The sequence below is a fragment of the Harpia harpyja genome, chromosome 5, assembly GCF_026419915.1.
Source record: "Harpia harpyja isolate bHarHar1 chromosome 5, bHarHar1 primary haplotype, whole genome shotgun sequence".
Classification (NCBI taxonomy): domain Eukaryota; kingdom Metazoa; phylum Chordata; class Aves; order Accipitriformes; family Accipitridae; genus Harpia; species Harpia harpyja.
Window position 1 is genome coordinate 43593481 of NC_068944.1, and position 25799 is coordinate 43619279.

General features: G+C 34.9%; 1 protein-coding gene across 2 annotated transcripts in view; it reads right to left on the reverse strand.

The window, feature by feature from the left end:
• Positions 1 to 334: 334 nt before the first annotated feature.
• Positions 335 to 25799, reverse strand: part of TRPA1 (transient receptor potential cation channel subfamily A member 1) — a 45473-nt gene continuing 20008 nt past the window's right edge. For both annotated transcript variants that reach the window (XM_052787550.1, XM_052787551.1), the window contains 19 exons: positions 23739 to 23838; positions 22721 to 22821; positions 21267 to 21436; positions 21013 to 21177; positions 19557 to 19671; positions 18101 to 18267; positions 17121 to 17214; positions 16409 to 16468; positions 14913 to 15011; positions 13995 to 14065; positions 13374 to 13521; positions 9899 to 9988; positions 9523 to 9692; positions 7359 to 7488; positions 7048 to 7230; positions 5979 to 6047; positions 3899 to 4009; positions 3277 to 3374; positions 335 to 1351 (listed from right to left, as the gene is read on the reverse strand). In XM_052787550.1, coding sequence (XP_052643510.1) covers positions 1120 to 1351; positions 3277 to 3374; positions 3899 to 4009; positions 5979 to 6047; positions 7048 to 7230; positions 7359 to 7488; positions 9523 to 9692; positions 9899 to 9988; positions 13374 to 13521; positions 13995 to 14065; positions 14913 to 15011; positions 16409 to 16468; positions 17121 to 17214; positions 18101 to 18267; positions 19557 to 19671; positions 21013 to 21177; positions 21267 to 21436; positions 22721 to 22821; positions 23739 to 23838 — 2373 coding nt within the window. In that variant the 3' untranslated portion in view covers positions 335 to 1119. The remainder of the gene's footprint in view (positions 1352 to 3276; positions 3375 to 3898; positions 4010 to 5978; positions 6048 to 7047; positions 7231 to 7358; positions 7489 to 9522; positions 9693 to 9898; positions 9989 to 13373; positions 13522 to 13994; positions 14066 to 14912; positions 15012 to 16408; positions 16469 to 17120; positions 17215 to 18100; positions 18268 to 19556; positions 19672 to 21012; positions 21178 to 21266; positions 21437 to 22720; positions 22822 to 23738; positions 23839 to 25799) is intronic.

Consider the following 25799-nt stretch of genomic DNA (forward strand, 5'->3'; position numbering starts at 1 on the left):
GAAAGCATTTTCCCTACCGAAGAGTGTGTCATCCATGGCAATTTTAAGGCAGAAGTCTCACTAATTTACAGTGCATCTTCCTGTGTTTTCTGAAGATTGGACAAGTTCTGTACAGTGTGAATTACCTTCTGGTGGCTACCTTTTAAATAAACAGGAATCATAATTGTTCTTTACATGAAGAATTAATGTATATGAAGCTCTTAAAGAAAATGTCTGAATTCAAAAGCAGACCAGAGAGCGTTACAACCACATATAGTCATAATTAGTTTATTAGCACTGTTTTTGAAACAAATATACTCAGGTACTTAAACACAGCTTAATTCATGTTTATTTCCACATTTGATATATTACACTGAATATCCAGTAAATAAATAATAAAACTAAAGTGCAGCTTAAAGTAGCAAGGTCAGTTTTAGGTTATCAGGAAGGCCAAAATCACATTAGCAGTCTAAGGACAGCAAGTTGTAAATGACTTAATATTTAACATGTCATTCCATCGTTGCTACATGCATTCTAGCACAAATGATCCCTCTGAGAATTGCATACAGTTATCTACAAAAGAAAACAGTCCTTCCCCTACCTTACATTTCTGTGATCTTTTTATTTCTTACCTTTCAGGCCTGATCCTGCAGTCCTTACTCAGCAAAACTTCCAACGCAATCTGTCAGGTTAGTTTCTTACTTTTTCTTTAAGCTACATAAAGCCCATTGGCTCTCTCAAAACATCTGAACACTAAATGATTAGAGTTTGAATTCCTAAAAATTCAGAAATTCTAAAAATATCTGTAACAGAAGATAATTAAGTACAGACATAAGAGTATGAGGGCCAAATCCGGGAACATCTAGGCAGAAGCCTTGGGAACTGTCAGGACAGCAAGGTTGGCATCTGGTGAGTTAGGCACTTTCCTGATTAGCCAGCCACTTCTAGGATCACAGTTTTGGATGTAGACATCTTCAGTCTCCTTAAATACTGTTTTGAGCACCTGCATCCCTTTTTCAGATCTGGCCTTTTTTTATACTTGAATACATGATGTATCACATTAACATTATGCACAGACAATAAGAGAACTGACCCTAAAGTAAAATAAAATGATAATACAACATGATATCATAGCCATGTCTAGAAGAAGCTATTGTTCTTTTCTGTGCTTGGGTTAGGCACGTTTGTTTTAACAGCTTTTAACACTGTATCCCATTTACTATTCTTGTGCTCTAACTGCCTTTTCCTAAACTTGTGCTGAAATAAATCATTGCTGTCTTCATCCTCAGCCTCTGACACTATCTCCATTTTTTGGATAATCAATTTAATGAGGTCATGTTGCTTTTCCAACAGTGTTGATATATCTTTGAGCCTAAAAAAAAAAAAAAGAAAAAAAAAAGAAAAATATGCATACAGCAGGCTTTGTCGTTTGGTTTCAAAGGACATTTTAGTCATTAAAATTACAGATGCAAAAGACCTGACAGTCCTCAACTTCACCCTTCTGCTAACAAAGAATATTACCTGGAGTACATTTAATTTTTCAAGCTTCTCCAGGTTTCAGGAAATTGGATTAAAGAACAAAGTCTTGGTTCTTGAGAAAAGTAACTTACTATATACTTAAGGTAAGAGCAACTTCACTCTCAAAATAAAATTCTGAACAGTTCTATCAAAAGTTTTTTCTATAGACTGAAGTAGTCTGGTAAGAAAAAAGGGTCAGATTTGCAATGGCAATTAAGCATCCTCAAACAGTGAACTTCACAACTACTTTAACAGCATATGAGAGATACTGATAAGGCACTTACTGGTCTCTTTTAAAGTGCTATCCAAAGTGCAATTGATACAAATAAAGAGTTAACATCAGTTAGCATCATGCATACAGAACGCAGTATCTGTTATCTTTTAAGAAAAAATGAAAGAAGTGGGAAATGTGTCTAGAAACTGTCTTCATAAAACTACCAAACAGGCTTTTTGAAAATCTACGTTTCAGAATGTCTAGACTCACAAAATTACAGCATGAAATATACATTGTGACTGAAAAGGTTCTCTGTGAAGAACAGTTTGGGGCTTCTTTAGATGTAGTTGCCTTTTTCTTTTTTTACAATAAAGTAAATATGTTTTACGAAGCGTGAAAACCACAGGAATTAAAATAGTGCAGCAATTAGCTAACATTAATATAAAGCAAAAAAAAATCCCACCCCAAATCAAAAACCAAAAACATATACACTCAGCACTGACAGTAGGAACTGAACTCTGTGTTGAACTCTGACAATAAAAAGATACTGGCAACATAGTAAAAGTTTTCAGCCAATATTTTCAGAGCAGTAAATATAGCTTTCCATAGTGAAATGGCCACAAGTTATTGTATTCAAAATAATTTTATAATTTTATAAAATGATTGTTTTCTTCCCTCTCTGTGGGGAAAAAAAAAAAAGAGTGTGTTCTATGCTGGTTCCTAACATACTGATGTAATATGGATTTGAAGAAATACTTGTTAAATTCCATGGTTTGCCTACATCTGTAGGGTGTATTCTCACCCCTTCAACTCTTGCTGAGTCCTTCATGCAAAAAAATACTCAATCAGAATCTGTGCAGGGAGACAAAAATTTAGTAGATTAAAAAAAAAAGGAGTAAAAAGAAGAGAGGAAAAAAAGAGGAAAAAAAGAGAAGGGGAGAGTGAGACAGAGTGAGAAAGAATAGATTTTCCTAGCTATACATTCACAGAAGGCTTTTCTGATACCATTCTTACAGATATATTGGTAACATGAGTAAGAAAAGCAAGTACAGCGAATTCCTTCCAAAGCTTTGGGAAACAGATTATTTGTTCAAAGGAGAACCAGGACACCAGTCTATTTTTGGGGAAACAATCTGAAGCAGATTTACCATCAGACCAGTGGAAAGTCAGTTACAGATTGTGTATATCTGCAAACCAATTGGAATTACATCAATTGTGAGTTTAAAATAACCCTTGAAAACCTCCATACACAAACCTCTAATTCTGAAATGCAAATGCATTTTCCCCATTACTTCAGTTTACATTAATAAGCAAAGAAGCCTGTCCTCTTTCTCTGCCATGGGATAAAAATATTTCTCTACCACACAAATATTTTGAAGGTAAATACATTACAGAATATAAAATACTAAGTTACCATAGTGAGGGAGCTTACTTAAGGACACTAGATACACTGAATTTTACTGTTCAGGTACAGTATGGGGCTTTAGAACACTTTTTTAAACAGGAGTATATTTGTAATATTGATTCTGCTTATTTTTACAGCAGTAAAATAACAGAACAAATACCTGTATTTCTGCTTCAGAACTTCCAGTTCTAATGTTGTATCAGTGCTCTGTGCATCTGTGGTAGAGTCCTCACACCCAAAGCAGTACTGGAACACGCTCTAAACAAAACATGGAACCAAACTGAAATCAGGTATTGTAGTCTGACAATAGATTAAAATTCCCAAGTAAGTGAGTGGTAACAGTCTCCACAAAGTGTTAAAGTTGAAAACAGTTTCTGTTATGAAGTTATTTTTTGTATATTAAACATTTGTTTTGCAAAATTTGTTTAATCAGAAAATTCAGTCTACCAACAACAGCTTAAATGAAAAGTAAACAAATAAAAGAAGAAATGCCAAAAGGGAGTAATTCTATTTTCTGCCTGAATAACTTTTGTAGCTTGTCTCGCTTAATAAAGTCGCAGATCACTGAGAATTCAGACACTAATTATATCTGAATAGGTTAGGCTGCACTTAAACTGATTTATCATTTTCACTGAAGATAGTCAAGGTCTAATCACAATTCCACTGATGTCAGTTAATGATTGAGTCTTATTAATGCAACGTTCCTAGCAATCTGTGTACAAAGTAAGCCCATCATCTCACATTTTAGTAAGAATTCTTTAGTCTAAGATTTACCATCTTACCATAAATCCACAGTATCTCGGCCTGTTGGGATATACAGTGATTGATTCCTGGTCTACCCGACTTAAGAACCAAAATGGTAGCTTCTTCTCTAAGTTGGTGTGAAGATTAACCTAAACATAGTTTTGTATTTAGAATAAGACATATTCTCTTAAGACACATCATCATGTGAAAATAACCATCATGTCATTATATTCAAATCACTATTACTAGATGTCAAGTCTCAGAGGATATCTATGCTGCAAACAATAGTGCAATATTTGAACAGTCCAGCCCAGACACTAAAACCATCGAGTCATAGCAGTATTGAGTATCTTAGCAGAATTAGTTATTCCACATAGATGCATACTCTTAAAACTAAAATGGTTCCAAAACTGAGTTAGCTCTTGCGTAATGGCTTCAATAGCTCCTTAGTACACTGTGGGTTGCAGTATAGAATTACAGGGCAGAAATGTTCAAAAGACAGAATACCTATCATAGCCATGGGTTTTAAGACCAAATAATAATGGGAAAGAGAGTGATCCTTCTCTCTTTAATTGTGCTATATCCTTTTACTAGATTATGACAGAGTCAGTATAGATTAAGATGACAGTGGAATGCCTGTGAGAAAAGGAGTCTTCCCTTGGGTAGAAACAAGTATGTTACATGAGTGCCTTTTCAGGTGATGCTACCTTTCCAGTCGTTCTCAAATTGCTACAGAAATACTGAGCATATATATCTAAAAGAACAGGATGTACAGTATAAGCTTATTGCAGACAACCATAATGCTGACAAACATACAGAAGGTTACATGCTTAATAAAGATTTTGTAGTACTGTCTGAAGTTGCAAGACAACATCCTTCCTGAGCATTCCATTGGCAAAGAAATACCTAAACAGGTGAAAAGCATTAACTGCTACAAGAACTGCCCTTATACCTCTGCTTTAGTCATTTGTATCTCTAGCAAAAGAAGTATCTCTTGGGAGGAGATGTTACTCTAAAAGAGAATTCTTCGAATATGCTTGAACTAAGCAAGTACAGCACACACTTTAAAGTTACGTGACTACCAGAAGTTATTTCTGAGCTGTTACTGTTCTTGGGTATTCTGTCTGTGCACACCTCTTTTCTTTATGCTCAGGCACTAGGTAGGCTCTGAAACTTTTTAGAAAATGCAAAGCCAGCAGGGAATTTAGGCAAAGCCACTCCCTGCATCAATTTTATGAATGGTCTGTTCCCCTCACAATACAGACTTTGAGCAGAACTTCAAGGAAACATGTGGACAGACAGTTTCTAAGAACACGTTAGTGAGAAGTAATCTTTATTCTTTATTTGACAGGTGTATACTGTGGGTATTTCCACTTGTGAAAGTCAAGCTTGATATACAGTTCACTAGAAAAATAGCTTGTGAAAAACTGTGTGCCAAATTTATCATTTCTTAAAATGAAAATTTTATGAAGTTGTGCTGTTGCCCTAGCCCCAGTATGTAAGATGTAAGAACTACATTTGCAAAAGCTACTCGGAAAATATCTAAGATGCACATAGTTTTCAAAAGCATATAGGTTACTAAACTCTTCTGACTTCAACAGAAATTCTGTTAGGTGTCTTTATATATCTTAAGGTAACTAAATACATTTAGAAATGTCATGTTAAGTTCCTTAGTCATACCTGGTATTGCATGGTATCTCCTCAGTACACAGACCAGTGTGAACCTTCAGTATACTGCAATGAATTTGGTGTCCTTTTGATTTCTGTGTACCTTAGCCTTCTTTCCACTGCATCAATTCTCTCCTTAAAAGGCAACTCTCCAATTTCAAACATTGCATTTACTCATTTTGAGATTCTGTTGCTGGAATAACTCAGAATTCATTGACCTGACAGTTCAAAAGTTCCTTAAAAATGCATTTGCCTATACATTTCCTTGACCATGACTCACGTGACTGAAAATGAGATTCAGAATAGGATGCCCATGTTCACCAAGTTGCTCTACAGAGATGCTAAGATGTTAGATAGGGATGTTGATGATAAATCAGCTAATTATTTAAATGGTATTCTAACAATGATGCCTACTTCCTATAGTTGGCGCTTCTATGGTATGCTACTTACCTGCATTGCAATCCTTTTGAGTGCAGCATATTTTTGTACTTCAGCTATGTCCCCAACAGCCAAACCAATCTAAAAACACCAAGAAAGATTTCACTATTTTTTCAGAGTCTGTGACTTCAACTGTATTTCTTATTCATATTTAAATAAAAATGACTTGACTCAAAAGTTAAATTTATTTTGTTTCACTTGAATTTGGAAATATACCCCTTTTGCACATATTTGGAAAATCCATATCAAGAAATGTAGTAAGCTTTTTTAATGCCATCTATCTGTCTACCAGTAAGGCACTAAAGAGCTACTTCAAAGATTTGTCAAGAATAACACCCCTTCTTTTTGATTCTTCATTACTGCTGTTATGTTAAAAAACTTGTTGATCTCTTGATTGACTAAGATCATGGCAGCAATAAACAACTTAAAAACCTGAATTGTTTGATTTTTATTGCTCAGCTCATATAAAAACCTGATATCCTAAAAAAAAATAATTTATGTTCAATGGAACACGGCTGTAGATGTATTACATATCTTCTCTCTTTCTCACCATTACCAGGTTTTCTGATTCTTTTTGTTCAGGTCAGGCTCATTAGTTAGTTTTAACACTAGTGCTGACTGTTGTTTTTTGTGCAATGAAGATCTGGGTTTTGGTTTTTTTTTAAAAAAATATTGTTAGTGCTGGGTTATGATACAGAAAGGGGTTGAACAACTAAGACTATGTCTACTCTAGGAGGCACACATTTATCAAAGTACTTCTTAAAATCATTGTTCCCCAATTTTTTTTATCAAGACCTCATAATGATACATTGCAGCTCCAATTCAAATTCCATCACAGTTACTACCTAAAGATATACAAGATAACCCTGCAAGAGTTAACTGTGGGAAAATACTCAGAACAGTAAACTGGAGGGAAAATGAGTCCAGGGAAAGGCAACTTTTTAATATTTTACTGAAAAATATCAGTTTGTTAAATAATGAATGAATGCCACGCATCAGCACTAAAGAAATTCTATATGCCAAAAATTGTGTATAAACCTGTGCTTATCCACTTTTGTACATTAGTAAGTAGTTTACTTACTAGCAAGTTCATAAGAAGGATTGGAATAAGCAAGGTAAATATTATGAGAACTGTGTAACTCAGGAATGGATATGGCAATTCACTGCTTAGTAATGGATCAAGGAATGCATCATGGTAATTAATGTCTCCCAGCATCATTGCAAATGTCTTCATTACAGAAAGCAGAGGTGTGCTATACGTTTGCTGCAAAAAGAAGAAATACCAATCAAGAAAAAATCTGAACCGATGAAATTTGTAAATAACCTCTTGAGATTCTTTAGTCAAAAATAGCATTTATAATGATAAAAAATTAACTATGCCATTCGACTAACCTGTGAACCCAAAAGGACAAAGAAACTAAGTCCAAAGGCCAATATCAGGAAAAAGAAAACGACAGCAATCCGAATCAAAGTCCTCAAAATTTCCCAGAACATCACAACATAGATGCCATAGTTTTCAAATCTAGGCAATAAGTAAACAGAAAAGACATGCAAAATTAAATACTGAAGTTAGAGTTCCTTACATTTATATATCTAAGGCAATAAGTAAGCTTGTTTTTCATGTGTGAAAAGAGACATTTTGCCTCTCTGAGACATTCTGTGATGGTATAAATATATTGTACTTTCACATCCAAAAGAATGCCAGTGGTCTTATTTACAGCAAGCCTAAACTACATAATCGTATATTTTAATGCACCAGAGCAGTACTTCTTCAAGATACTATTTTTCATGGACAACTTTTACTCTCTCCATAGCCACAGACGGTACAATATTGTACAACTGTTGTACTCGGAATAATAACATTAGGAAATCATCCATTTTTTTTCTGCTTTTCGAAGCAAATTAGCAACCAGAACAAAGGACAGTGGGCACCATGATCCATCTAGCAGCGACATGCCTGATTTAAAAAGATTTTGCTTTTTAAGACACTACAAAGTATGGAAAACAAGCAAACAAAAAGAAACACATTGCTCAGGAAGAGAAGGGGAGTAGCATAATTTTAAGACACCTGTGCTTCCAACAACAGTCTGTCATCTGGCAAGCCTCTCCCATTCTTGGCTTATACAAAAACTAGATCTCAGAACATGAGTTGTTATAAAGCAGATTAAGCTACTTTTTCCCCCAAACGTGAACTTGGGAATTTATGCACTCTGCCAGATTCGGGGATCAGATGACTGTTTTATGCTATAACAGTAGCAACCGAAAAAATCCCTCCACAGGATTTTCCCCCTGAAAATTACGTGCAAGGCTGAAAAGATCAACCTGGAAGCAAAGCAAACCTGATCTCCTATTTATTAGGCATTTATTAGGCAAAACTCCATTGAATGGAGCTACAGGTTGCTTTGAGAAGAGACGTCCTGAATGAGTTAGAAAAATGATGTGTAGAGTTCTACTGCTATACAAATGAGAAATATTCAGGCCAGGGAAGCATTTCATCTAGCAGAAGAAGGAAGGTTGGGCAATCATGAATTTACTTTTTACTGTTTAGGTTCAACCCTCATTTTGCCCACAGCACACAGCAGAGGAGAGAGGATGTACCCATTCATTAGTCATCTAAGGTCAGACACAAGTAGGACAAGGTTTGCGAGCAGAGGCAGTACCATAAAGATGCTCTCTCTTTATGACATCATTAACTCTGTTTACAAACCCTGTCCTTAAACGTCTCAACCACAGTAAAATGATCCTGAAACTAATCAGCAAATGCCGTGTTTGCCTGTCTGCCAAACCTTATGGGGGTGATTAGTGAATATATACAATAAGAATCAGAAGAGCATATATGCAGTGTTATCACATACTGTCATCCTTATTTTCTGAACAGCTCCAGATCACCACTTTTTTGCTGATCAGCCACACCTCATCTTTGTGCAAGGCAGTCTTGCTCAGGCACAAACATGTTGAATTTATTAATCTTAAGCACTACACCCACACTATTTTTCCCTCCGCCTAGCTCTCCTGCAGTCCATGACTCTCGGATACTATTGTACCAGTGACAGCATTAAGATCATTAATGGCAATAAATAGACCTAATGTCAACTAAAGAAATAATTTCATCCATTGTAATTCTTTTACAGGACACTATGGTTTAGAAAAGTGGGGTGTGCCATTTAACCTGTAAAATGATAAGTAAAAAACAGACTTCCTTTTGCCTTTTGTGATTCGTATTTTTTTTTTTAAGTGAAAGTCTATACAGTATAATGAAACACATTTTTAAAAAGACATACATGGTGGCTTTGCTTGCTTAACATTAAAATAAATCTTGTTACTTCTTTAGTTGCCATAACACATGCTGTGATTCCCTACATGAAAAACACTAAAAACTACTTTACAGTTCATTAGGTTAAAAAATTTTTTATGGTCCTAATCTGGAAACTTGTATAGCTTGAAAAATAAAGATAAAAAATAGGGCTATCATACTTGAACAGGCACGCTTTAGGATATGTAAAATATCTGAAAATATTAAAAGTATTTTATTGTAAAGCATGTAAATAACTTTTACCGTTGAAGGTAAAGCAAGAAGTTCATCCAAGACAAGTATACAGCAATTGCTCCACATTCCCACTGCAAATGAGCTGGTGTATTAATAAATAAAGACGACACAAAAATTATGCTTGTAGTATAAATTGTCCAGTCCAGTAGATTTGAGTAATCCAACAAATATTTCAATTTCTAGGATTTAAGAGAGACAGATACATATTTACAAGTCATGCATCATTAAAACACTGAATTCAATACACTATTTAAATCGTCTTCTCACTTTTAATCTTGTATAAATTGGTATTTCCCTTTTAATTAGGGAAAAATCAGATTTATTTAAATATCACTCAAACTGCTATGCAAGCACACTGTCTGATTAATGTTATTTATGTATTTACCTGCTGAATCAGCTGAAATATTTCTTTGCAGATTCCCAGTAAACTCATTATTAAAACTAAACACATACACACCCTTGTGAAGTATGAGTTCTGAAACAAAAATCAGAGCACAAAGCAAATTAGAAATTTTTAAATGAATATTTATTTTAGCTCTACCTACTACCTACACTTTACATTGCCAAGTTAAGAAACTCTGTTAGCTTGCTTCATATAAACTTATTACTATCTAAATTCTGTTTTACTAGTATTTATTATGAAATCCATGTCACGTATATTGTGTTTAAGTAATTCAAGTATGAAAGTTTGAGCATACCCATGAAAAATAGTTGCTGTGCAGCTTCCTTACTACTACTGTTCAAGTTTGGGAACTGAAATTGCAGTATCTATTCATTTTCAGTATGTTTTGCCACTGGATGAACATAAAGACAAATTCTGTTGTCCATAACTTCACTACCATAGTGTAGTATCCAGAACAGCAATAGAAGTCTTTGGACAAATTGGAAGTCCTGGCACCCTTATGTGGCTGCTGCCTTTGGTGTCTCCCTTTACAACCAGTATAGGCAAAGACAACTTTGTTGTGAAAAGCCTTCTATTGGCATAGATAACAATAGTGAATTTCATCTTTAATAAATAACTTGTAGAGCTAATTCCCCATCTGAGGGGTTCGTTAACTCATAGGCAGACCACCAATCCATGGCACTTGCTTGTTAGTGGTGCTGCAATACACATCAGCATCTGCCCCATTGCGATGTCCCTTTCCAAGCTGCGTTAAGAGTATAGCACCATGTTCTGTAACACTGTTCTCCCTGCAGAGCTGGCTTTCCCCACTCCATTCCCATTACTGGGTCATTAGGACACCATTTCCTCCAGTGCATGACATTTCATATACACTGCTGTTACTCTAGTCTCTCAGGCAGCACCTTCATGACTCCAGTGCACTGCCTCTCCACCAGCTGCCATCACTGCTCACTGAAGGACAGGACTCCCTCTTCCAACTGTGCTTCTTCCACCCAGTCTCTGATGATTCAAGGACCTGGGTCAGTCTGAGTTATTCCTCTGTCTGCCGTATGCAGCTGCTGTCATTCTCCTGTCTTCCACCAGGAAAATCAGTGAGTTAGTGGGGCATGAATTCTTCCAGTTCTGCAAGTTCTTCTGGCTTCTGAATCTTTGAGAATCCCACATGTACTGGGCTGGGCTGGCTATATGATTCTCCAGATGTTTTCATATATCAGGATATCCTCATGAACCTTTTATATCCCTTGATTTCATTTTATTTCATATTTCTACTAGCATATGCTTTCTGAGTTTCTATTTCAGCTTTATGTCTTTTATCTCCCCAAAGAACTGTAAAATATTTTCTTGCCTCTTTTTTTTTTTCTTGCCAAAATCCTTCATTTTATTGAAAAAATCACTTATTTGAAATGGACCATTCAAAAAGTTTGCCACACAACAAAATCTTGTCCCCATTAACAACAGTATGTTACTGTTTCAGGGCTAATGACACAGGTGTCTTTTCTCAGAATATATGACTTCATGTTGAGGAGACAGAGCTCTGTGACTTTCCTGCCCTTCACATGGACACAGAAGTGTAACACTATATATGAGTTGTACTCGCAGGTTCAATAAACTGCAGAATTTGCAGTTCCCTCTCTGGAAGTTTAGTACAATGTTCAGCTTAGGGACAACACGGCCTTCTTAAAAGACAGAATACTGCTTAGTTTTAACTGCAGGAAGGAAACACCTACAAAAAGGACATCAACCAGTCACACCAATGTCTTTCTTTTCTAAAGCCTCATTCTCCTGTAGCAGTGGACTTGGCAAGTCTAACTTCTTCAGTTCACTATGACGTCCTAATTATTCCAGTTCCAGCTTCTGAAAAAAAGTTGGAGCTTTGTCTCTTAATAACCCAAAAGTATCTATGGAGGACAGGTTTATCCCGAGACAGGCTTCATCCTTGCTTGCTTTCCTTACAGAAACATAGAATCGTAGAATCATTTAGGTTGGAAAAGACCTTCAAGATCATCAAGTCCAACCATCAACCATGCCCACTAAACCATGTTCTGGAGTACCTTGTCCATGCACTTTTTGAATACCTCCAGGGATGGTGACTCAACCACTTCCCTGGGCAGCCTATTCCAATGTGTGACAACCCTCTCAGTAAAGAAATTTTTCCTAATATCCAACCTAAATCTCCCTTGCAGCGACTTGAGGCCATTTCCTCTTGTCCTATCTCCAGCCACCTGAGACAGAAGAGACCAGCACCCACCTCACTACAACCCCCCTTTCAGGTAGCTGTAGAGAGCGATAAGGTCTCCCCTCAGCCTCCTCTTCTCCAGACTAAACAGCCTCAGCTCCCTCAGCTGCTCCTCATAAGATTTGTTCTCCAGGCCCTTCACCAACTTGGTTGCCCTTCTCTGGACACGCTCCAGCACCTCAATGTCTTTCCTGTAGTGAGGGGCCCAAAACTGAACACAGTACTCAAGGTGCAGCCTCACCAGTACTGAATACAGGGGAACAATCACCTCCCTGTTCCTGCTGGCCACACTATTTCTGATTTCTGATTTTGTCTTACGGCCCTAACTAAAGCATCATTTCCATCCAATGCATATCATGAATGAGATCACGATTCATAAATTACTGGAGCAGCCCCATACCTATCACAGTTGTGACTGAGACTCAGATATGCAAAAGTCACTATGATACATATGTACTTTGCTACCTAATCAAGTTTTTCATTCTGAGATACCGTAATTCCAAAATGGGGGTATATCATTCACATTTTGGCACAACACAACTTTTTCTATTTTTTTTTATTTTAAGTTTATAAACAGGGATTATAGGAAACAACCAATATACTTAAAAATCTTTCACAGAGTTTTCCATCCATATATGACTGAATTCTGTTGTTACATTTTTCACTACTGTGGTACATGAGGCAGCCATATACAGACTGGCAAAAATTGTTCTGTCCTAGCCTCATAGTTTTGGAGCCTAATGAAGAAATACTGGGCCTGCAAGGGAAAGTAATATATAATATGGGCAAAGAAAGATGTATCTGAATACCCAAAAGCACTTTATTATTGGCTACTCTTTCTATGTCAAATTTTAAATGTGCAATATCCAGTTATTTTGGTTGAAAATTAAAAGGACATAGAAAGCTAAAGAATCCACCGTTTTCTGTTTTTTCATAATTAAATACACCTTAATCCTTTTTCTTCAACACTAAAGAAATATTCACTTCAGGGAAGAAGTATAAGTAACCATGTACCAGATGTAAAATTTTCAGAAAAGATTAAAAATAAGAAACAAGAACTGAAAATTATCTACAGAAGTTGCTGCTGAATGTTTAAAAATACACACTTCAATTCTGTTCCTTAGAGTTGCTAAATCATAAATAATTCTAGAAATTTAAATAATCATACCTTTTTGCTATAAAAATCCTAAATATATTGTAACTAGTAAGGAAACTCAGTACCTCATATTCTAATGGTCTTGCTTCATAGATCTCTGTTCCATTCAGAGGTCTTCCTGGCTGTATGTGAGTGACCAGAAGAGTCAGTGGGATGAGACCAAGAGAATATATGCCTAAATTCATTAGATGTGCTCGAAACCCATAGGCCATCCTTTAAAGTGAGAACGTGAAAGTTAGAACACTTTACAAATTTAGAAGAGCATGTATTCAAATGTAACAGCCAACAACGTTTTCAAGATGAGGAAATAAACATTTCTTAAAATGTCCTTTTGTGATGAATGTGTTCATCGAGCTTTATGTGGACAATAGTGTATTGGCCATTCTGAAATATTATTCCTTTTCTTTTTAACTTGGCAATCCTATTAAATATTTTTGCAATAAAGCAGAAACAAAGATAGTGGTTGTCTTTGCTGTAAATATCAAAGAATCATTACTAAATACTAAGCTACATTTTATACAATAACCATCAGCATATTCTAAATATGCTTGTGAGAGGTTATATGGAAAAGACATTTGCTTCAGTCAACACTATAAATATGTACACCTTAGTAAACAACTCTCAGGCACAACAGCCTTCACCCTGACATGCAGTATTATATTTTATGTACATTAAAATACACCTACCATTTCATAAGCAAATATTCTTTACACACGGGATGACTGAGTAGCTCCATGCGATTGTGGCGTACCATGGCCTACAAAACAAGAAAGCAGAAGGATCAAATTTATCTCATCTAGCTAAGTAAAGTGCTTACAAAACTGGCTAAGCCACCTTCTTTACTTGAATATTAGCCTAATCAAAAGTAAAGTGTCTGTGAGATATTGCAAAGTTCTTTTGTTTATGCACTGTGGTCCAAAGCTATTACTATCATGCCTTCTCTGCCTACTGAGGCATTCAGCTTCTCTCCTGCTGCTCTGTTAGTCTATTTCAAGCTTTAAAAAATTGTACAGACTATTGCCAACTACACCTGTGAGTTGACCAAGTTTTCTGGTTACATTTAACAAGAAAATACTTATTTATTTATTATTTGACAGTATACCAAGTCTAATTGCCAACAGGAAGCCCAAAAAGTAATCGACTAACCCAGAAAGTTTGTTCTGTAAACATTTTCTGACAAAGAATGAGAGAACATACTGGCAACGTGAAAGAACAGCAAAATGTGTTTTAGGCACAGGAAATGTTTTGCAATTAGCATATGAAAAAATCAGTTTTGTCAGGTTTTTCAATACCTTACATTCCAGTGCATGGTCACTACAATGACTGGAGTATGGGGTTTTTGGATGTATTGCCTGCATGTACAGCATGTTCTCTTGAAACATTCGTAGTTTTTTAAATAAACTAAGAATTTTTATCTAAAACTGAAAGAAATGTTATTTATTACTTAGACCATAAGAACTTTAGCCCATATTTCATTTCAATATACTTTAAATATACAGTTATGGGCTTTGGAGAAGAAATATTATGATGAAAAATTCAAACCTCTTGATTTTATCTAAAGCAAGACAGCGTGGAATGATGTCACAGTAAAATAAAGAACTTACATTTAAAGTGGTAAGTGGTTCATAGAAAATGTCTTCACCATCCTTTAGTTTCTTGTTAAGTGTCAGGGGACACTGGAGATATCTGAAGTTATATTCAATCTGAATAATAAACATGCACCAGCATTTAAATGTGATGAAACTGATAATCTAAGACTGAGATAATGTGCTTAATTTAAAAAAGGTTATCCTTTACAGAAAAAAAGGGCATATTGTATCAAATTAGAACACTGATGTATATTGTTAGTTTCTCTGCCAGTGAACGCATGCCATCAAGATACACATCTGTGACTTCAAGATGATTAAACAGCCATTTTGAATTGTAAAATAAAAAGCACACATTTCTTCTTAAAATATTACAGTTTAAAAAGGTCACTCTCATAACTAATTTGTTTTAATGTTGACTTTGAAGAAAAGCTTGTGTTTAAAAGTTATATGGCTTTGATAACACAATATAAAGAAAATGTACAGTAGCAGAAAAATTGAAAGTTTTCTGTTAATGATGTAGTCAGAATCCAATATAATAATTGATAAGGTGGTTTTCAATATGACTTCAAAGATAACATAACTGTAGAACATTCATACCTCCTTAGCATTGTGAAAGCAATCTACTGCTTAAGATTTTGGACAAGAATTTACAAAAAAGAAACATGTTGGACTCTGAATTATTGATGACAATTGCATTACTTATGATTGGCATGCTTTTGATATGCATAAATAGATATTATGTCTTCTATTACTGTTATTTTGAAATATCCATAACCTCTGATACCCAGCTTGATTGCAAGAATTAACACAGCAAAGATAAAGTCTATAGATTGCTCAGGTTTAATGTTATACTTGTGAAAATGCATAAGCATGAAGATTACAGAAACTGAACTTCAAAGCTGTTTACAGCCCAAAGGATAAAATAAGATCAGTCACCTGTGTTTTCTGTTAAGATCTGATATTCATCTACAAGTGTATCTTATCCATAGGAACTTGACATATACATTAAAGTATACATATTGTGTACTTTCCAAACTTTCAAGTCACAAATGTGCTCATTTCAGTGTCACAGAGGCAATAAAGAGAATTAAATCAGTGGCTTTGCTGAGAAAGAAACAAAAGAGACTAAGAGTTGAAGATTGCTAGTATCTGATGAAGTGATTTTTAAGAGTCATCCTAATACTGAGGAGTTTTTTGCCAAATACATATTAAAAGCACAGATTCAAATACAGTTATTGGTGAATAACTACTGAATTATTCACAAATCAAGTTTAAGTATTGGCTGATTTCAATTTACCAACTATAGAACTATAATTGCAACTATAAAAAAATATTTAAGAGGTATTAGACTTTAGTTCAGTATTAGTAGCTAAAAGCCAAGCTGATGATTTTGCAACTTAATTATTATCCAAATAATGTACTACTGCTAACATATAGCCAGGCACATTGTGACATATTCTATCATAAGACCGTAAAATGTACTGTCTTCATAAATTTTTTCATCCACTTACATAGAAGTCTCGACTTGTCTTTTCCTCTGAAGACTCAATTATGCAGTTGTCCAAAACCAGCTTTGTAGATGAACAGAAAAGTGAATTAAGGTGATATAAATAATGTTCATCAGAAAGAATATGTTTGTACCTGAAGAAAATGACCTTCAAATACAGCAGACATCTAATGGAAGTGATGATTCAGTCAGATTTTATGGTGTATGTTTTGAAGACGTAAAACTCCAGAGTTTACATGTAGGAATTAAATAACAAAACTATGCAGTTTACAAGGCTACATGTTAGCTTGCAAGTACAAAATGTGAAGTGCTTATGAATATATACATACCAAGTCACTTGCTATTTTAATAAAAAGCATTTCTGTAGTGTCATTTAACAGTTAGCTCAGAAGGTGAAAATATCTCAAATGGTTTTGAACCAAATTCTCTTCTGACTTTCATCACTTTTATACTCCTTTTTACTCCTATACTACTTTTATACTCATTATTCCATTGACCTCAGGAAGCAAAGAACTTTTTCTAATACTAAAGAAATTAAACTGGCCAAACTGAAACTATCACTAAAATACAATTAAATCAATTTGTGAATTTATATTGTTTCTATTTTATAATAATAGTTATTAGTGAGGACAGCATTAGAAAAACAATGGCAAATGATGCAACATAACTAAGTTTTTTTTGTGTGGTCATTTCTTTAATATGTACAGAAAACTTACTTTAAATGAATCAGGAAGATACTCAACCATTTCCAGCAAAGGACACTTATTGGCACTAGAATAGTGAGAGAATGTCACAACAGCTTCTTCCCATCTGCAAAAATGAGTTAAGATAATGGAAAATGAATTTGTTGCTTCTCTTTTAAATTAACTACTTTTAGATTATTTGTTTTATTTAAGATATTATCTTGCAAATTACAATGTGTAACAAGTTTACATACCATTAATTGGAAAATCAGCTGTTTGGGGAGTAACTGAGTAACATTTTGGATGCTTCTCTAAGAACGATTCATGTTTAATTCTGTTATCAATTAAACAGAAATGTTTCAACTATGCTAAGACCTGCTAAAAATATGAAACTTGAACTAAAGCTGGAATCTTGGGTTACAAGATTAGGTGAGTAATAATAAATACAGTCAAATACTGGCAGTGTTCCTGCAACTCTTACCAAGAGATGTGATCATTAGGCAATGGTGCAACACTTTTATTTCTGAAGTGGGGCTTCACTATATTGTAATATAAAATACTCTAAACTGCAGCTGAACTGCCACATTTTAAATACTTGCAACATTTAAAACAACGTTTTTAAATTAAATCTCTTGAATGGTATCAGTTGTACTTACATTTTGCTTAAAATTCTGTAGGTATTGAAGCATTATGTGAAAGGCCAAAATTATGTATTAAGAAGAGGGAAGACATGGGAAGGTTTACTTATTTCTAATGGCTTCTACGTGGTTTTTTTTAACAGAATCTGAATACTCAATCTAACATGGAAAACAACATTCCACGTATCTGATGTCCATTACAATTATGCCTTTTTTTATATGCTCTCACTAGAACACAACATAATCTCTAGAATTTTAAAATATGCACTCAGTTTTCCTTATTAAACTGCAGGTTTTCAGAACTTAATCTCAGTTAAAAAACAAAACAAAACACAACAGAAAATAAAGTCAAAAAGCTTTTTCTGTGTACCTTACCTTTTGTGCAAAATGACAGCAGACACTACATCTTTTCTCCTATTGTGTATTGCTTCATGGAAAAAAGAAGCTACTGCTTTGTTAAACAGAATTTTCGCACCATAGTCAAGAAGTAACCTTACTGCTTTTGCATGTCCTTCTCTTGCAGCCAGGTGCAAAGCTGTGTTCTGTGCAGAAAAGTAGTACAGCAATGCATCCATGAGAATCATTTAAAAAAAAAAAAAAGAAAAGAAAAAAAAAGGTACATATTTCAGTTGTTTCCCACATTGAAAAGCCACATGCTATTCTCAGTTGCAAGTCCTGAACACTTTTACTAGCAACATTAAAAAATCGAATATCATCACAGAGATTCTGATAGACATTATAAACAAATTCTTTATTCTACCTCTACAGCAACAGTAGTGCTAAATCTGAAGAGGAAACTCAGCTGTAGGTAAGAAAAGCCAATTCATTAATATCTTTTAGTTTTGTAGCTAACAAACTGCAAGTCACAAATAGGTAAAAATGATGGTATCTACATATACAGAAGACCTGCATTTGATAATCAGAAAGAGAAGCATCCAATTATATCCAGATGTGCTCATACAAACAAATCTGCAAGAAAATCTGCAGGCACAGTTTTATAAGAGGAACATTTTTTTCATTGGCATTTTCATAAAAGTAAGGCATTGAGTGGTTTAGGAATCAAGTCACACTGAAACTGAATTTTGAAAGACTTCCCAAGTCACCCAGATTTTTCTGAGGGAAATTAAGAACTAAGCATTGGCTTCTCATTAATTTCTAGGCAAGATTTGTTTCTAATGTAATAATTCTAAATGTTTTCAACACCAGTTCTCAGAAAAATTAGCAACACCTTCTGTGTTGGAAACTGAATAGTTCTTTAAAATGACTACCCTATATTGCCTGATGGAGAACTGTTAGACAGGTTCATACAAAAGGTCTCCAATCCAGGAAATGGATTTTGTCTTGACCCAACACATACTGCATTTGTCCAAATTTCAGAGCAAGACAGCAGCTGTATCTATTGGACATTGCTGTGCAGAACGGATGGATTTCAAACAATATGTTAATGAGCTACAGTTGATATTGGATTTTTTAAAATCTGTATAAGCTCTTTAAATTTAAATTACCGATGTTTATACTACATTGTTAAAATACTCTTGCATTGTAAAGGGGGCAAGGGGAACATGTCTAACATACTCAGTATTTTATGTTTTCCATTAGGCTATTTGCATTTTTTTTGTCTCCCACTTAAAAGAATTGGGTAACAATTTCAGCAATCATATATTAATCTAAGCAATAAACTTTAGCAGTGGTGAAGTATAAAGACTTTAAATCTGCTACAGGAAATGAAATATTACACATGTAATGCACAGTGGAAAACTACTACCAGCATTGATGTTTGGTCTCGAAATAACAGCAGACAAGAAACAAATAATGCTGTGTGAACACATACCCCTTCTTCATCCACTCTGTCAGTACACTTCACATTAGTATCCAAAATGATCTGCATTGTGCGAGTGTATCCTCCGAAGGCAGCATGGTGCAGGGCTGTCCAGCCTTTATAATCACTTACATGTAGCAGTATAAAATTAGTAATTATAAATGGAAAACTTTTTATAAATTTAAAGTAAATTTAAATGCCTCCTCCTTTGACTCAAACTTCTTTTCTTTGGCATGACTACTGCAGAGATGCCCATGCCTTCTGTAAACTATTATGTGATTATCAATGCATCGTTTGGAAGTAAAAGGTTCAACTCAATAATAGTATTTGGGTCTCCCTCTCTCTTTTCTTCTCTCTCTCTATTTCTGTATATATCTGGATTGTGCCCATCTTCTTATATGTCCCTTGAAAATGATAGAAATCCTAGCAATATTCTGTTACTAATACTTGGCAACAGATGTGGCATAGACCATGGCCACATTACAGAATTTTGCATTTAAACATAGTGAATATATAAAACATTATAAGCATACAAATCTATGCCTATCAATATTACTTTACCTTAGTATAACAAAACGCATTAAGCCTTTTATCACATAGAACCCACCAGGACATTTATTTAAAAAATGCCAGATTTAACTCTAAATTAAGCCTAAGTACATACACACATACATGTGTTCACATAGATATACATACATATACTTATATGTATATGTATATTATCATCTCTATCATTGCTAGGTGCACTAGTCCAGCTAAGGACACTGGAAATAAAGGGTTTGACAGTAGTCCATTTAACGGGTCCTCTGCAGTCACAAATAATGAATGTATGACAGGCCTGTTTGCTAAAGATCTCCTCAGAATGCTTAGGCCTCTAGCTCCAAGGTGTAGCTGTAGTGAACCTGGAAGCACAGGACTTGAAAGTTAAAGCTCTAGACTGTACCCTGGAAACAGGACTCTCAACTTTTGGTAGCTTTGGCTCCTGGCCTTACAGGTGTGAGCCTGGAAGCTTTTGTGAGGCTGCCAATGATCTGAGGATCTTTGACTTGAAATCAGCACTTCAGAGTGCAAGGCAAGTTGCCCGTGAACCATCAATCCTAAGAACCCCTACTCAAGCCTGCAAGTGAACTGGATGTAATTATAATATTTCCCAAACATTATTTTTTCCATCAAAAGATTCAATATTCTTCTCTCAGTTGTATTTAGAGAAATCTCAGTTTCCCCAGCACTAGAAGCTTTGCTTTAAAGTTAGCCATGATTCTGTGTCAGGCTGAAGCAAGGCACTATCAGCTTAGTTTTACAAATATTTCATAAATATGCTCTTATATTGTATAGTTATATTTGTATATATTAAATATTTTCATATATTGTATTTATATTTATATTGTATTAACTTCCCAGCAGATGGACATAAAATGTAGGGTGATAGTTCTTTTTTGCCTTAATGAATGGAAATCTGTACACTTACCAGAGAAAAAGGGCCCCTCTCTTCAGAAGAAACTGAACTACCTTCTCATGACCATTCTGGGCTGCCAAATGAAGGGGAGTCATTCCCTTCTTATCACCTTCATTCAAAAGTCTTGTGTCTTTCATATCTCTTATAAGTCGTTGACATGTATTGATGCGCCCATAGCTTTGAAAGATAAACATAGAAATTAATGTAAAAAAAAATACAAATTGAAAAAATGGCATTGATTCCATTGCCTAGACTGCACTACTAACCTGGCAGCAAAGTGTAATGGTGACTTCTTGTCCCTGCTCTTAGAGTAGATGGAAACGTTGAGGCTGAGTAAATTATTTACAGAGAGGGCCACACCTTGTCTGCATGCATAATGCAATGGCGTGCATCCTTCATTATCTTCATCCACTACAAGATTTTTAATATGTTCCATCTGTTACCCCCCCAAAAAAACCCAAAAGCACAGAATTACATTTACATCACTAATGCTCCACAGCTTCTAATAGCTTGTAACAATAGCATTAATACTTTAAAGCAGTATCTAAAAATAAGAAACAAACTTTAGGAAAAGTAAATTCAGCAACAATAAGCATTTAATGTCTGCTGATTCGTGGGTTACCATTTTTTCAAACAACTATTCTTTGAAGAACACAGCAGTTTGCCAGTCTGCACCCTTACTGCAATCCATCCACAGTACAAGTATACAGGAGATTCTTCTTTGCTGCCATTCAACCATAATACTCATTGCTGTCAGCAGAAGGCTTGTACAGAATGTAAGGGTAGTTTGTATTCAGTAGCAAAACTTCTGGCTGTCAAGAACCACCAGTTCACTGGTTTACTGTGTAATTTTATTTCTCCCATTTCTCTTTCTCATCTTCATTTCCCTGTTTTAGCTCCGTACCTTGTCTAACATTATCCTACGTGTAGCCTTTCTTAAAGCAACTAGAAATCTCCTCCCCGGGTCTGCTCCACCTTTTGTCTGAATTATTAGTATGACCAATAATTAGAAAGTCAATGCAGACAACTGAGAGTTATCACCCTGGTTTAAAACTGATTCTCTACATCTGCTGAAAAGGGAGGTTAAATCCATTCTGCATTACTAATCAAAGTTGTTTACAGACTTCAGCAGATGTTTTAAGATCAGTTATACTTGATTCACATTTAAAAAGTTGTTTCTGGAGCTCTGGAGGCTAGCAAATGTAACTCTTTCAAGCAAGCCTGGGCTCTAGCAATACGAGTGCTTTACCTCAGCATAGCCAAATGCAAATCCATGTTTGAAATCCTTTTTAAGACAAAATCCAAGACTTCATTACAGTCCAGTCCACAGAAAGCTCCTGCAGAATATGCTGTAAGCTATTTAAGTCCTAGAATTTGACTGAATAAGAGCACATCCCCTAGCTTTACTGCATGCAAGCTGGGAAAATAGAAGTGAAAAGTTCTATATTTTATTGCCTACCTCTTGAGCTATTCAATCCCCCAACAGCAAAATAATTTATGGGATTATGTTATTCCTTTGCCTGGCAATAAGAAAACTGTATTATTGGCTTTGAAATGTTTGCATGAGATATGTACCTCTTCAAACTATTTTCTGTGACACTGGGCAACCTAACAGGTACCACAAACTTTTACAAACATTCCAAAATAAAATGGTAGTTGCTTTTTTCTTTACATGTTCTAGTAAGGGTAACAGAAAGACATAAATTGATGCTTACTGTACCTGCAGAAATTTCTCATTCAGATGCTGTAATCCTCCAGGCTGCAATACCGTCAAATGCAAGAAATTCCGACCAAGATGATCTTTTAATGATACATTTGCTCCTAGATAAATATGGAAATAAATACCAGCAACTTCAAAACTGCTGGCCCCTGGCACTAATTACGATGTTTAAGACAAAGGAACAAATGTTGAACAAATGTGTTTATAAATCTATAAAATAACAAATATTATTTCAAGTCAATATTATAACATATAATTTTACTTACAAAAAACCCCCTACTGACACTTAGATTTCATCATTATCTCATGTATGTATGCATTTTGTATTTCATTGCAGCACTAAGATTTATATGGGGCCCTTATATCCAGAGGCACTGAGCACCCACAAATAAAGAGGTAATTTAAAGATGCAGATGAACACCTCTTCTAATTGTTTAAAGTTGTAATCTTGTTACAGCTTCAAAACTTATTACAGGGCTTATTAACAGAATCAGTTATATTACTATTTACAAGAAGAAATATAGTAACAACAATTAGCTTGCACCAAAAGTGTAGCAATTGAAATATATAGCTCAAACATTTTCAAGGTGACTGTGATCATGTAAAATCACAGGTAATGCTTGAAATATGGGCTTTAACATTTAAAGATTGATTGCTGGTACAAAACATGACTCTGTGTAAGTGGTGAATTTATTCCACAGTTCTGCTCACTTTGTGAACTGCTAAGGAATGCAGGGATGGAGTGCCAGTGTGACCTCTACCTTGAGAAGCATGACACATGGCATACACATTTTTCTACAGCCTGTTCACTCTGTATTAAAAAGGGTGAAATCATCACGCTAATTCTTTCTTCATCTTACAGGATACCAGCACTGTGCAGCTGTTTAGCTCAGCTGCTCCTGGACTGTATGCTGAAGCACGGAATTGAAATTCAGAGGAAAGTTAGACGCAGAGTATGCGTTAACATGTATGAACCCTGCTCAAAGGAAGTGTATCATATGTGTATATTCCTTTTTACCTTTTGAGAGCAGTAAATTCACAATTTTCCATGATGCACAGGAAGTGGCCAACAGAAGCGGGGATCGACCTTCTATGTCAACACTATCAATATTAGCCCCCTGCAATAAAGAATTTCAAGTTTATCATGAATAACGAATAAAATAAATTTTAAAATGGTGCTGCCCTTTATAAGCATAGCAGAATTACAGGCATTCTTAATAACTCCTGATGCTCCAGATAAGTAAATTCAATAAACACATTACATCTCTATACTACTATGTTTTCGAACTATCAGCCACAGCCCAGTCACCTATACACATAAATTTAGATGCCTAAATAATAGTGGCCTACTTCTAGGTATGATCTTTTGTTAGGGTACCTTTCCATGCATTTAAATACTCAAAATATATAATTCTAACTTGAAAATACTGGGATTGAAGCTCTGGAAGAATACAAAAATTGCAGCCCTTTTGAATGATGTGGTGGTCTTACTTATCAATTACCAGAGCAAAACCCTTCTGAACCTCTACACTATGTGAATACTGCTCAAGAAGTAATGCATCCAGAGATTAGTATAGTTTGATCTGTACATCTTGATCTATCTTCATTTTCTATGCTTCATCATAAGCTATATGTGCCAAGTTAATTTTGACTCCAAAGTAGCTGTATCAACAGCAGACACATTTTTATTCTCCAAACTCAAGGTTTTTGATATGACCTCTCTCCTTAGGGGAAGCACAAGGACTGGAATGAGATATTCTGGCAAAAGCCCCGTTTTACTGTTTTGTCTATTTTTGCACAAGATGCATATTGCCAGGACAGTATGGTCACTATGGTCACAGTATCACTACGATGATATCAGCAAAATACTATGAGCATAAACATATCTATATAAAAAAATCCCACCAACATGGGAGTATGAAGATACAAGTAAATGAACCAATGACATGTATGTATATTTTATGATGTTTTAGATATAATTTTTCTAGATATTGACTCACAAGTCAAACTAGACGAGTTGATCAAAGTATACAAAAAAATCTATTTTATTTCAGATAATATCCAAAGATCACTGAAAAAAAAATCAATGGGAGTTTTTCCATTAACTTGAATCATCTTTGGGTCGACTCCTAATTTGAGAGAGAATTAACCATAATCATGAGCAATATTTACTTTCTAGGATAGTAAAACCTGTAACGTAGTTAATAAGAAACATTTAATAAATGTACAATGATTACTTTATCACAGAGAACAGGAAGCTTCCAATGTGTGTTGATGAAATGTTTGAGAGCAACACATGCAGGACCCTTTCCCCAGTTACCTTTCTACAAGGTCAGACAACCTCTTAAAAATGTTCTTATCCATCAAAGAAACAGAGACCTTTTTTATCCAAGAGTCTCAATCATTTCAGTGAATACAGGGCAGCAATTTCCAGTTAATAACACAATCTTTAATCACCTTCCCTCCAGCTAACATCATTGTTCAGCCTTCAGCAAAATGAATTCAGCAGCATTACACCATTATTTATCACAATAAGGAGTAATTCACATATTACCACATTTACGATACAGGTGAATTAGGAGTTTGTAAATTTAGTTTCTGAACTCCTTTTACTTTTGCATTTATACATTAATATATATGAATTAAGCAGATATTAATATAAAAATAAATACTATGCAAATTTTGTAAATATCAATTAGTATTTATACCGATTTAATCTTTCATTTTTCCTTTAGTGAAGACAAAGGAAGCAAAAGGAGAAAAAGGAAGTCCAAAAAAAAGAAGCAAGAAAATGTGTAAAATTGCTGCTTATTTACTTTGAATAAGCACGTTTCAATGAAATTAATGAAGTAAACTCAGGAAGCACCAGACACCTCAATGCTAAATTGTCCAATATACAAGAAAAAAAACCTGCTAAAAGATGCAGTGAAATTGCTAAGATACTAGCTAAATAATGAGAACTTTCTGTATGTGCCATGTCCCACTAACCCTAACTGATATATCTTGATCCATTCCCAGACAGGGCAAATGAAAACAGTCCTAAAGCTTCAAAACTGACATACTTTATATGGAAAGCCAA